At 44.8% G+C, this 13,417-nt stretch overlaps 1 protein-coding gene and 1 pseudogene across 1 annotated transcript in view; both read right to left on the reverse strand.

The window, feature by feature from the left end:
• KNDC1 (kinase non-catalytic C-lobe domain containing 1) overlaps positions 1 to 13,417 on the reverse strand; it is a 176,570-nt gene that overhangs the window by 10,537 nt on the left and 152,616 nt on the right. Inside the window, exon 26 of the mRNA XM_040361822.1 lies at positions 1,679 to 1,826. Within this exon, the coding sequence (XP_040217756.1) occupies positions 1,679 to 1,826 (148 nt within the window). The remainder of the gene's footprint in view (positions 1 to 1,678; positions 1,827 to 13,417) is intronic.
• Positions 11,395 to 11,510, reverse strand: LOC120912523 (annotated as a pseudogene).

Raw genomic sequence — 13,417 nt, forward strand, 5'->3', positions numbered from 1 at the left:
CTGCTCTATCACCAATGACATCTGCCTCCTGCAGACATACATGCTCTGGCTGCACCCATGCAGCCTCTGACTCCTCTCAGAGGGATGGGAGTCCACCTGAGTCCCAGAACAGACTTCCTGTCTGTTGGGTGGGGCCCTGAGCCATAGTCAGGTCAGAACTAAATAGCCCCATACACAGCTGTGCAATCAGCATGCGTTTCTCTCCAAAATCTGGCGTAAACCATAAGGTTGCAGAGGGTCCCACCGCCACAACACACACAATAGTTTGTAGACACTATACGTTTGTGCAAACCAATCAATATATGCTTATTGGGCTTATTTTTTTTTTATCACAAATATGTGGCAGAATACATATTGACCTAAATTTATGAAGAAATTCGATTTTTCTTAACAATTTTTATTGGACATTTTATATAGCAGAAAGTGAATTTTTTTTTTTCAAAATGGTCGGCCTTTTTTAATTTACAGTATAGCGCAAAAAAACAAAAACAACTGTGGTGATTAAATACCACCAAAGAAAATCTCTATTTGTATGAACAAGATTACATAAAATTTAATTTGTGTACAGTGTTGCATGACCACGCAATTTGTCATTTAAAGTAATGCAGTGCCAAAAAGCAAAAAAAAGAAAAGGGGTAAACCTTTTGGCGGGCAAAACAAACAAAAAAGAAAGTTGTGCAATTTAATACAGATTTATATCTGGTAATAAAACATGAAATGTGGATTTGCATTGAGTTAGCTTAATGCTGAACTTCAGGCATATATAAAACTGTTGTAGTAAATGGAGTCATGAAAATAAACTCAAACTAGTGGTGGAGAGAGAGTAGCGTGAGGAGTTAGAGTGTACATGTCCCGGTATCCTGTTGAGAAGTGCCCCCTATCGAAAAATGCCCGGGTGGAACTGCGCATTGCCCGCGCATGCGGAGTACGGAGCCGCAGTTTACGTTCAGTTGTTGTCTCGCTTTGCCGAGGCACGTTCATGTACGTAAGGGGCGGATATTTACATGAAGGGGGCGGATTTTTAAATGATGGGCAGTGGTGGGGGTGGAATTTTTATCGATGGCCAAACAAATCTGCAAAATAAATCTTTATCTGCTATTCTTTTTGGATGCTTGCGGGGCAAGTTTAGTCAACTGGAGGGCGGCTTTTCTATATTAAATAAAGATTGCAGATTTGTTTGGCCATCGATAAATAAATCCGCCCCCACCGCTGCCCATCATTTAAAAATCCGGCCCCTTTATGTACATTTCCACCCCTCACCTACATAAACGTGCCTCGTAAACGCGAGACAACACCTGATGGTCAACACAGCTGTTCTGCAGCTCTGTGCGGCAAATGCGCAGTTCCATCCAGGCACTATTCGATAGCCGGGCACTTCTCAACAGAACACCGGCAAAGGAACAATTCATAAATTAAGAAAAAAAAAGAGAGAGAGGATCTCGCCAGTCTTCTTACTGTCCAATTACAGGCTATAATAGGTCCTTGACCAGGTTACAATGTAGCATAGTCTGCTGGACTTGTCTGGATTAAAAGATTGGCTGAAGAAGATTACTAATAACTGGCAGATTAAACAGCTCCCATGTATAGGTTTGAGCCGTGTGTGTAGTGGAGTGCCTGGATTTCCTCTTTAAGGGGTACAATATCTAAATGCATGTTTATATTCAATATCAAGACTAACCTTGGATGTGTGACACGTAACAATCTCCGCTGCCACCCACGTACTGACATTGTCTGCAAACCTTAACAAATGCAGCAGGTACTTATGTGTAGAGGTTAGAGAGAACAGACTGCTAACATCAGCTGGAAGAGAATCCGAGAACGACGATCTAGGACAAAACAAAAGATCTAATTTATTTCCAATATAACAACCACACTGAAGACAAAAATAAATTACGTAATAGAACAAATAGAAAACGGACAGCTAGCTCTGTTATTCAATACATTGTATGGACACTGTCTAGCCACTTTAGCCCCGGGCCTGTTTTTCAGAGTCGGTGTTTACGAGACAAAACCATTTTTTTTTGCTAGAAAATTACTTAAAACCCCCAAACATTATATATTTTTTTTTCATGGAAGTTATTGCAATACTTTTTGTCACACCGTATTTGCGCAGCGGTCTTACAAGCGCACTTTTTTTTGGAAAAAATTCACTTTTTTAAATGAAAAAATAAGACAACAATAAATTTGGCCCAATTTTTTTATATATTGCGAAAGATAATGTTACGCCGAGTAAAATGATACGCAACATGTCACGCTTAAAAATTTCGCCCGCTCGTGGCATGGCGTCAAACTTTTACCCTTACAAATCTTGATAGGCGACGTTTAAAAAATTCTACAGGTTGCATTTTTTGAGTTACAGAGTAGGCCTAGGGCTAAAATTAATGCTCTCGCTCTAACGATCGCGGCGATACCTCACTTGTGTGGTTTGAATACCGTTTTCAGATGTCGGCGCTACTCGCGTATACGTTCGCTTCTACGCGCGAGCTCGTCGGGACGGGGCGCTTTAAAAAAATTTTTTTTTGCTTTTCGCATTTATTTTTATTTATTTTACAATTTTTAACACTGAAAAAAAAAAAAAAAAAAAATTATCACTTTTATTCCTATTACAAGGAATGTAAACATCCCTTGTAATAGAAAAAAGCATGACAGGTCCTCTTAAATATGGGATCTGGGGTCAAAAAGACCTCAGATCTCATATTTAGGCTTAAATGCAAAAAAAAAAAAAAAAAATTTGGAAATGTCATTTTTTCAAATGACAAAAAAAAAATGTTTCTTTAAGACGCTGGGCGGGACTGACGTTTTGACGTCACTTCCGCCCAGCGGAGCTATGGGGACGGGCGAAGGAGATTTTTCCTTCAGTCTCGTCCCCGCTCAGCTGCCGGATGGTCGCGATCCCCTCCGCCGCTACCGACGGCTACGATAAGCGGCGGAGGGCGCGGAACAGCGGCGGGAGGGGGGGGGGGCCCTCTCCCGCCACCGATAACGGCGATCTCGCGGCGGATTCGCCGCGGAGACCGCCATTATCGTTAACACGGCCGCCCACAGAAGAGATGAATATCTCGATTGTGGCAGCAGCTGCTACCGTTACCGAGATATTCATCTCTAAAGTGATGACGTATAACGGCGGTGGGCGGTCGGCAAGTAGCTAGAAGAACATTATATTTCACCCCCTTTTCCATAATTCAATTGCTGAATATTCCAGTTTTGTACCAGTTCAGGGTAAAGCAGAGGATTATTTAAAATAAAATTGTTCAATCAGTGGGTTAAGTGAAAAAAAAAAAAAAAAAAGAAAAGGACCAAATTCTCCCAGCCACACATTGGGAATGGAAAAGGGAAATCCTCCCCACTGTGCCCCTTTGTATTCTGACAGCGGAGAGACTTCCCAGCCGTCAGAATTAGGGATCGACCGATATCGTTATTTCAGATCTAATACAATACCGATTTTTCAGCTGCCTTTAAGGCCGATAGCAGGTGCCGATATTATGTAAATTGAACCACTTTAATACCAGGCACTTTGCCCCCTTCCTGCCCAGGACAACTGTTAGCTTTCACGCTGTCGCACTTTAAATGACAACTGCGCGGTCATGCAATTTTTAGAGCTTTTTTTGGTGGCATTTGATCACCTCTGCGGTTTTAAATGTTTGCATTATAAAAGAAAAAAGACTGACAATTTAAAAAAAAAAACTGATGGGGACTGCTAGGTGACACTGATAGGCAGCAATGATGAGGAGCTACTGACAGGCATTACTGAGTGGCACTGATTGGCACTTTGATGGGGCACTGACAGGAATTATTGACTGGCACTGTTGCAGGCACTGACATGCGTTTATTATGGGGACAGGCTGGCAGGTGTTAGGCACCTTTTGATGGGGGCTGTGCTCATAATCAATGTGCAGATTATCAGCACAGACCCCCCTCTGACAGGGAGATCCACCGTTTACCAGCACTTCCTGGTTCACACGGTGATCAGTTGTGATTGGTCACAGCTGTTCACGTGGTAAGCCACCTCTGTGAGAGGCTTCATACCACGATCGGAGTTGCGGTGTGTCAGACCGACACACTGCACCCCTGATCGCCACACTGTGCACCGGCTGCTTTATCCTGATCATGTCCAGTCAGGATAACACAACCACTTTGCCGCCATCATTCTGCTATATGGCGGGCCACAAGTGGTTAAATTTGTATTTTTTTTTTTACACTGTGCCTTTACATTTTTTTTTAGCACTTTAATTGCTGTAAACGTCCTTTGTGACAGTAAAAGAAAGTGGCAGGTTCTCTTTATGAAGGGATCCGAGATCGGCAGATGTCGAGGCTGGTCGCTCGGGTCTCCTGGTGGAAGCAGTACAGTATCACTATGGTGAGGCCAGTGATCAGTGAAACTGTCTGGTTGCTCTTATGACAGTGTATGCCAGTGCAGCCAACCAGTGTCCCTGACCACTAGCCACACCAGTCCAAGTGTCACCAGACCAGCGCAGCCAATCAGTGTCCATGATCACTGCCACATCGGTACAGTGTAGCCAGAAAACAGTGTTCCTCATCACGACCATACCAGTTCAAGCTAGCATCAATATCCCTGATCACCGCCACACCATTTCCAGTGTTCCAAAGAAAGTCGGCAACAGTGTTCCTGATTACCGTCACAGCAGTGCAGTCAGCAACAGCAGACCTGATTGCCACCACACTAGTTCCAGTGTCACCAGGGCACTGTAAGCCAATAATGTTCCTAATCACAAGGGATTAGCTCAGGCGCGTTCAGACATGAGTCTGAACCAGCCCAAGATATGCTGCCTGGGAAGCTTTTAAATCTGAAAGCCAGTCATGGGCAGTAGGGCATTCCCTGCTCCACAGCACGCCTCTTGCACCACCTATGATTGGCTGTCAGCTTTGACAGCTTCCCGGCAGGAAACATGCCCAAGCTCATCCCTCATCACAAGCACACAAGTCCCAATTTCACCAGACCAGTGTAAATCGGCAACAGTGTTCCTGATTGCTGCCACACCAGCCCCTCTTTTGCCAAATCATTGTAAGCCAGCATCAGTGTCCCTTTTCACCCCCCACACCAGTCCCAGTGTTACCAGACAAGTGCAGCCAGCAACAGGGTTCCTGATGGTTGCCACACCAGTCCCTGTGTCATCAGGCCAGTGTAAGCTGTCAACAGTGTCGGTGTCACCAGAGTCAGGGCAGCCAGCAACTGTGTTACTGATCACCACCATACCAGTGCAGTGTTGTCTCTGCCTGCCGCCTGTACTACTCATGGCCTGTTTATTGACCATTTTTCTGCCTGCTGCCTGGACCAATCCTTTGCCTGCCGCCTGAACTGACCCATCTGTGTGTCCTGCTGACTATGCTTCTGTGAGACACCAGTCTCGGCTATCATCTGAGAACAACTGCAGTCCTGGAACCAAAAGGAACTCTTATTCTTCCTTTGATCAGGTTCCTGTACTTCCTGGCCAGTGAACATGGCATCCCAGGGGGAAGCCACATATCAATAGGCTAGGCTTGCTCACTTATAGGCTTGGGGACTGCTATAGGTGACGCTACACTATTCCTGACTTGTGCAGAGGTGAGCATTTTACTACACTGGTTTTGATGGAGTGTTGATTGATTTGTGCGATACACAAGATAAAATGTCTGGTAGATAAACAGTTTAAACATGGAAACATCTGACACATGTGGTATCGCTATACTTGGGAGGAGTAGCAGAATGTGTTTTGGGGTGAAATTCCTTGCTATGTGTTAGAAATATTAAAACATTTGTGGGAAAAAAAAAAATTCTTTCTGAATTTTCTCCAAAACTTGTGGCAAAAAAATGAAAACGCCAAAAGACTCAACATGCCTTTTTAAACCATCTTGAGGTGTATACGCGTCAAAATGTGGTCATTTTATTGTAGTGCTGCAGGGCCTCCACAATGTGATTGCTAGTCAGGAAATTAGATGCAAAATGTCAGCCCTTTCAAAGCCTAAAGTAGCTCTTTGCATTCTGGGCCCCTCTGTGTGGCTACCAAGGATCTTCAAACTACGGCCCTCAAGTTGTTGTAGAGCTGCACATCCCACAAGGCATTGTAAAACTCTGACATTAACAGACATGAATAGGCATGATGGGAATTATAGTTCCTGAACAACTGGAGGGCCGTAGTTCGAAGACCCCTGGGCTAGACTGTGAAAAAGTCTCACACGTGATATCCCCATAACTCTGGAGGAGTAGCAGAATGTGTTTTAGGGTGTAATGTTTGCCAATGCTGTGTAGGAGAAATAACTTGTTGAAACGTCAACTTTGTGGAAAGAAAAATCTAATTTTGTTCACTTTCTTTGTTTCCAAAAAATAAATAAAAAATAAGGCAAAATAATTACAGCGTCAAAAAATGTCCCATGCCTCTTACTAAATAATTCGAACTGTCTACTTTCCAAAAAGGGGTCATTTGTACTGTCCTGGCATTTTAAAATCTCAGAGTGAACCTCCGCTTTTTGGAACCCCCCCCTCCGGTGTCACATTTGGCACCTTTCAGGGGGGAGCAGATACCTGTCTAAGACAGGTATTTGCACCACTTACTGGTTCTGACTCCCGCGGGAGTCTGGCCCCTTTACATGACCCCCCCCCCGCTGTCTTCTGGGAAACACTGTTTCCAGGAAAGAATGGGGACCAGTGACGGCGCGCCGCGATACTCGCGCATGCGCAATAGGGAACCGGGCAGTGAAGCCGCAAGGATTCACTTCCTGATTCCCTTACCCAAGATGGCAATGGAAGCAGCCGAGGACCGAGCGATTGCTTAGCCTCGTCTGCTGACATTGCGGGCGCGCTGGACAGGTAAGTGTCCATTTTTTAAAAGGTCAGCAGCTGCAGTATTTGTAGCTGCTGGCTTTTAAAAAAAATAATAAAAATCGGCGGAACCTCCGCTTTAAGGACAGAGACTCGTTTTGAGATTTGGTGTTTACAAGTTGAAATCAGGTTTTTTTTTTTGCTAAGAAATTACTTGGAACCCCCAAACATTATATATATCAGACAGCCTAGAGAATAAATCGGCGGTCGTTGCAACACATTATGTCAAATCGTATTTGCGCAGCAGTCTCACAAGCGCAATTTTGTTTTAATAAAAAAATAATATGACAACAGTAAAGTTATCCCAATTTTTTTTATATTGTAAAAAGATAATGTTACGCTAAGTAAATTGATACCCAACATGTCACACTTCAAAATTACCTCTGCTCTTGGAATGGCAACAAACTTTTACCCTAAAAATCTTTATAGTTGACCAGTTTTGCATAAACAGAGGAGATCTAGCACTAGAATTATTGCTCTCGCTCTAATGATCGTGGTGATACCTCACATGTGTAATTTGAACACTGTTTTCTTCACTCGGCATCCAGCTACCGACGGCTCCGGAGCACAGCTCGAGACGACCGGAGAGCGGCGGAAGGCCTCTCCCGCCCCCGATCTTGCAGTGAATCAGCCGCTGAGACCACTTTTATCTGAAAATGGACCGCCCACTGAAGAAGAGGATACCAAGGTTATGGCAGCTAGCTGCTGCCATAACAACGGTATTCCTCTTTAAACCACTGTGTAATGATGGCGGGCGGTCGGCAAGTGGTTAAAATAGAAATTAAAAGGCAAAACATTTAGGTTTATGTATTTAGTTTTCCCCTTTTTAATAAGTGATCACATTCCCTCTGTTCTCATCTGCATTGGAGCTGGGGGAGGAGAAGCAGCAGCACACTGAGCTTCCCAGTGAAAAGCTGTGCAGCGGGGACTTGTCCGGCAAAGTCTGATCATTGGAAGAGAGCATACTGAGTTTCCAGCACAGCTAGAAAACCATGATGTGCTCTCCTGCTTAGTGTGGTCTTTTTTTATTAGAAATGCAGTGAGACAGGAAGGAACACCAGGGATTTCACATAAAGGAAGCAATTCAAAGAGAACAGGATACTTTCTCATACAAGTGCAGCAGGCACATTTCCAGAATATGAAGTTTTGGGGTAACAAACGCTTTACGTGCATGTGACCTGTATGATATACATCATTAGGGTTCATTTTTTGAGGTGAGCATATAAGGTGCACACACAGTGATGGAACATCTGTTGGATTCTCTCTTCGGGATACAGTTTGGCACATTGGAAGAGTGAACACAAGTGGAGTGAACATTTGAGCACCGTTGTACACGGGACTCACACAAGTGTGTGTTATTTTATATTTAAATGTTGGACTTGCAGTACTAAATTTTTAGTATCAACGTCCAGCACAGTGATTGGTAGAATAGGTAGAATAGAATTATATAAAGATTCATTTTAATTTTCAGTGTTCATATTTTGTATTTGTAGCACTGGGATTGTGGTATCACACCAATTACCGTATATCCTCCAGTATAAGCCGACCGTAGTATAAGCCAAGGTACCTAATTTTACCACAAAAAACTGGGAAAACGTATTGACTCGAGTATAAGCCTAGGGTGAGAAATGCAGCAGCTACTGTAAGTGGATAAGAGGGTCAACAATGCCCATTTGCAGCTTCACTGTGCCATTGAAAACATTACTGTGCCCATTACATACACTAATGTGCCCATTACAGCAGGGTTTGACCAATGTGCTTGGAACCTAGGAGCCAGCTAAAAAAGTTAGGAGCCAGAAAACGCACCCCGTCACGATGAGCTTGCACGCAGAAGCGAACACATACGTGAGCAGCGCCCGCATATGTAAACGGTATTCAAAACACACATGTGATGTATCGCCGCGATTGGTAGAGCGAGAGCAATAATTCTAGACCTAGACCTTCTCTGTAACTCAAAACATGCAACCTGTAGATTTATTTAAACGTCGCCCATGGAGACTTTAAAGGGTAAAAGTTTGTCGGCATTCCACGAGCGGACCCAATTTTGAAGCGTGACATGTTGGGTATCAATTTACTTAACGTAACATTATCTTTCACAATACTAAAAAAAATTGGGCTAACTTTACTGTTGTCTTATTTTTTAATAAAAAAAAAAGTGCAATTTATTCCCAAAAAAAGTGCGCTTTTAAGACCGCTGCGTAAATACGGCGTGACAGAAAGTATTGCAACGATCGCCATTTTATTCTCTAGGGTGTTAGAATAAAAAAAATATATAATGTTTGGGGGTTCTAATTAGAGGGAAGGAGATGGCAGTGAAAATAGTGAAAAATGACACACATTTGAATTACTGTTTAACTTGTAATGCCAACGGCCACCACCAGATGGCGCCAGCTCACAGAAGGAAGAGCTTGGGACTTCACAAGGCCGCAAAGCCGTGGCCTCAATTACCGGCCGTCACGGGCCTGCCACGCAGGAGGTGGGGGGGGGCGGAGACACAGGATCCTGTGCCTCCGTGCACCCCCACGCGCAATCGCGGTGGGCCCACGGCGGCCGGTAATTGAGGCCGCGGCTTTGTAGGCCGCGGCCTCAATTACCGGCAGGCGCCAGGTCACAATTTCTTATCGCAATAGCGACCTGGCGCCTGGATATTGTCGACCCCTGCATTACAGCCTCACTGCGCCAATCTGCATACCTAATGAGAGCCGTGTCATGCATACAGTGAAACGGCGGCCATCCATCCAGTATTCAAAAACAGAGTGTTCCCCTATCACAGACGAGAACGAGGAGGAGGCGCGGCTCTTGAATACTGGATGGATGGCCGCCGTCTGACTGTATGCATGACGCGGCTCTCATTAGGTATGCAGGCACAGACTCGAGTATAAGCCTAGGGGGGCACTTTCAGCACAAAAAAATGTGCTGAAAAAAAACTCAGCTTATACTCGAGTATATACGGTACATATTTTGGATGGCATGTTTGTATAGCACGTGTTGATACAGTGTACAGAAAGACAAACCGGATCACTATAATAGTCATTATAGTAGATTTCTCCATCTACAGTATTTATCACAGTTGTACATGTTAGATAGGAGCAGCACTGCACTTCGTCACCAAGCTTGATATTTATCAGTGTGGGAAGACATTATAGGTGTCAGCAGCAGTTCTAATTTATTTTGATTTTATTTATATTATATTTTCACACAGGTAGCGCATCGGTAATTTCTGTCATTATTCACAATATGTGAAGCGCTGCATAAATTGTCGGAGCTATATAAATAATTATTATAGTCATAGTTATAGTGTTGCTTTCTAAGTGGATTTTAGAGGGGCCAATTCCCAGTAACAGAGACACATGTAGAAGAAAAGATAGGTACACTCTTCTGATATCCGTAGACCTTTTTGTAGAAGGTTTACTATAGCAACATTGTTCATTTAAAGCTTATCCCCCCCGCCCCATATGCAGTGGGGATGTGCCCACAATGCATGGGTTAACTGCTTGTTTTGGTCTAGGTCAGTGGTCTCCAAACTGTGGCCCTTGGGACACTATTCCCCCAACTGACAACAATGATGGAGCACCATATTTTTTTTTTTTTTAAAGCCTATGGCGTGTGAAACACCCAAAAACTCCACCCGGTGCCAAAAAACATGTACACACATAAAGAGTGACACAAAACGGGCAACGGGTGCTCCACTGTGCTCCACTAGGAAGGACCTTACACTGATCCCCCGGAAAGTTAGGCTCCAGACGGGGACTGAGGTACTTCACTTGGTCCATCTGGCCAAAACCAGACGGACCCCTTTCTCTGGAAGGTCTGCTGAAACAGACCCACCCAAGAACTCGGTGGGACTCCCCCAAAGGGAGACCCCATGAGAGCAGGTGAACTAAGCCAGAAGGCCATGTACACCTACTCCCAAGACGTTCAGGGTAGGCTCGAGGACCCACACCCTACTAATCACAGAGTGACAAAACGTGTAGACAACCATCAAAAAAAGACATAAAAGTGGCGCACACGAGGATAAATAAAAAGAAAGTGGGGAGAAGGAAGATGGGAGAAGTGAAAGTGACCATCATGCAATACGATGGCCGGCCCTTCGGCTAGGAATCAAAAATTCCTCTGGTCCTAGCCAAAAGACTTGGCCCTAGAGGCAGGTGTGAAAAAAGTGTGCGTGGTGACGTGACCAAGGTGCCAATACTTGAAGTGCCAATTGACACTTGTGCAAGTATAGCACCCTTGGACTGCCACTCCAGAGACACAATCACCAAACGCTTTTCTCTCAACCCTGACCAACAGCCCAGACTGTGCAGCACCCACCTCAATCAGGAAGGTATGGAGATCTAAGAGATTGGGGAGAGCCCGTGCCAGAAGGCTCAACCACTACTCCCATCAATCGTGCCTAATCACATTCGGGAAATACTAACCGCTCCCCCTGTGGGAAGGGGGAGCCAGTGTTCTCTACCGAAAAACTGTCCGGAGCAAGCACCACACAAATCCAGGCCAGGGACCCGACCCTTCAGCTTTGGCCCAATGGTTCTCCATCCTCATCAGGAGGTCACTGCCATTAGGCCGACAGGCTTTGCATATGCTGCCGCCATCCCTTTCCACCTCGCCGTGTACTGTTAGCATAGCGCCACCTCTTGGCAACTGATAAGAACAGATACTACACTTGATCTTAGCCAAAAGGCCGAGAAGCGATGATGGAGCACAATTATCCCTACTGACACCATCAATGGGGCACTATTTTTCTCATTGATATCAACAATGGGGCACGGTTCCTCCCATTAAAACCAATGATGGGGCACTGATGCAGAGACATTTTCTACTCCCACTGGCTAGAGCCCAGCCCCCCCTAAAGACTGAAGGACAGCAAACTGGCACTTTGCTTAGAAAGTTTGGAGACCCCTGGTCTAGGGGTTTGGAGAGCCAAGATATACTCACCTAATCCTCTGATCCTCCTAGTGCAAGACCGGTCTCTTTCTTGCCCACCCCGTGGTCCAGCAGTCTTGTGCGGTGGACTGTTCCTGATGTCACCACACACAGACCAGCTCTGGAAGTTAAAACGTCAGGAATGGTCCACTGCTGGACATGGGGGAGCACCGTCTTCCAAAGAATCGAAAAAGTATAGGTGCTGTGTTAACCCCTAGACAAAATGAGCAGCTAACCCATGCAATACGGGCGCAGCATGGGGGAAAGAAATTTGCCTTGAGTTGGGCTTTAAGACCAGTAGTGTGAACAAGGCCAGAAGGCAGTTACAGATATCAGAGAACCTCCCTGTCTGGCCATTGACAACCAATCTGTGGAATATATGTACAGGGCCTATATGACCACTGCAGTCATCCTCTGCCTCACACTTTTAAAGCATTCAAGGAGATTCTATTTGATTTTTTGCAATTGATTACAATTAAATAAAAATAATTAAATCGTAATAAATTATTCAGGCTTTATTCCGCTGAATTGGAGTGGAAAGCTATTTTTTTGCTGTACTATATTTTGCTTAGCTATAAAAACCGGACAGAGGTTCTAGTTTTCATAAGACTTCCAGTTTAGAGCTTCTCTGGTTTCCCTTATATATTCTCAGCAACATGCTACTGCCATTTTTAAATAAATCCTGTTTGGATTACACAGCTTATTTTAGGCTCAGTGATATCATCACAGGGTCACGGTGATTCTCTATGCAATGCAGGCAGATAATGCCTGGTGGGAAGGGCCACTAGGGTGCTGTATATAAATTCCTAAAAACAACACAGCATTCTCAGTACTGCTTTCAAAAGCCCTGATGTTAGCAGTAGGCTGTCTCTTGTGAGGAGTTATCTAAATATGAAAATGCCTTGGTAGGTGGAAGAGTGGGAATTTGCATGGCAGGCTTCATTTGCATACATACCACCCTACGTATCACCCATGTGCGATGCTGAGCTTCTATGATTGAAGGAATTGAAATCCAATGAATGAAAAAAGTAAACCTGGGACAGTAAGACTGTGGAGGAAAGACTAGATGATGATGCTGGACGTCCTCCTGCCAGGTGATGATGACGACGTCCATCTGACTTGCTGCAGCTTCTAATGTACACATTGAGGAGCTCACAGTGTGCAGTGAAATTAGAGTAAGCTATTTTTGTAAAGGAGAGGAGCCTGTACATAGGACCATAAAAAGGTAAGGTTGGAGTTGAGCTTTAACCGCTTGCCGACCATATACTGTAGATATACGGCGACAAGGTGGCTCTCCTGCGCAGGATCACGTACCTAGTATGTAATCCAGCACTTCCAGGTTTGGGGCGTGTGCACGTGCCGCTGACAGCCCACTCCTGCTGCGATAAGACACAGCGGGAGATGAATGGCTGGTACAGCAGACTCAATTTCCACTGGTACACGCCGATGCTTCAGTAGGCAGGCAGAATGGTGGTCTACCTATGTAAACACGGTAGAACGCCATTCTGTCACTACAGAAGACATGGGTCCTGTGTCTCTACTAAGCAGGCGCACCGATCTCTGCTTTCTCCTAGTGCAAACACCCCCATCCCCCAGTTAGTAAGCACAACCTAGACATACATTTAACCCTTTGATCGCCCCATTCCTTGCCAGTGTCATTAGTACAGCGACAGTGCA

This window comes from Rana temporaria, chromosome 8, assembly GCF_905171775.1.
Source record: "Rana temporaria chromosome 8, aRanTem1.1, whole genome shotgun sequence".
In the NCBI taxonomy this organism is placed as follows: Eukaryota; Metazoa; Chordata; class Amphibia; order Anura; family Ranidae; genus Rana; species Rana temporaria.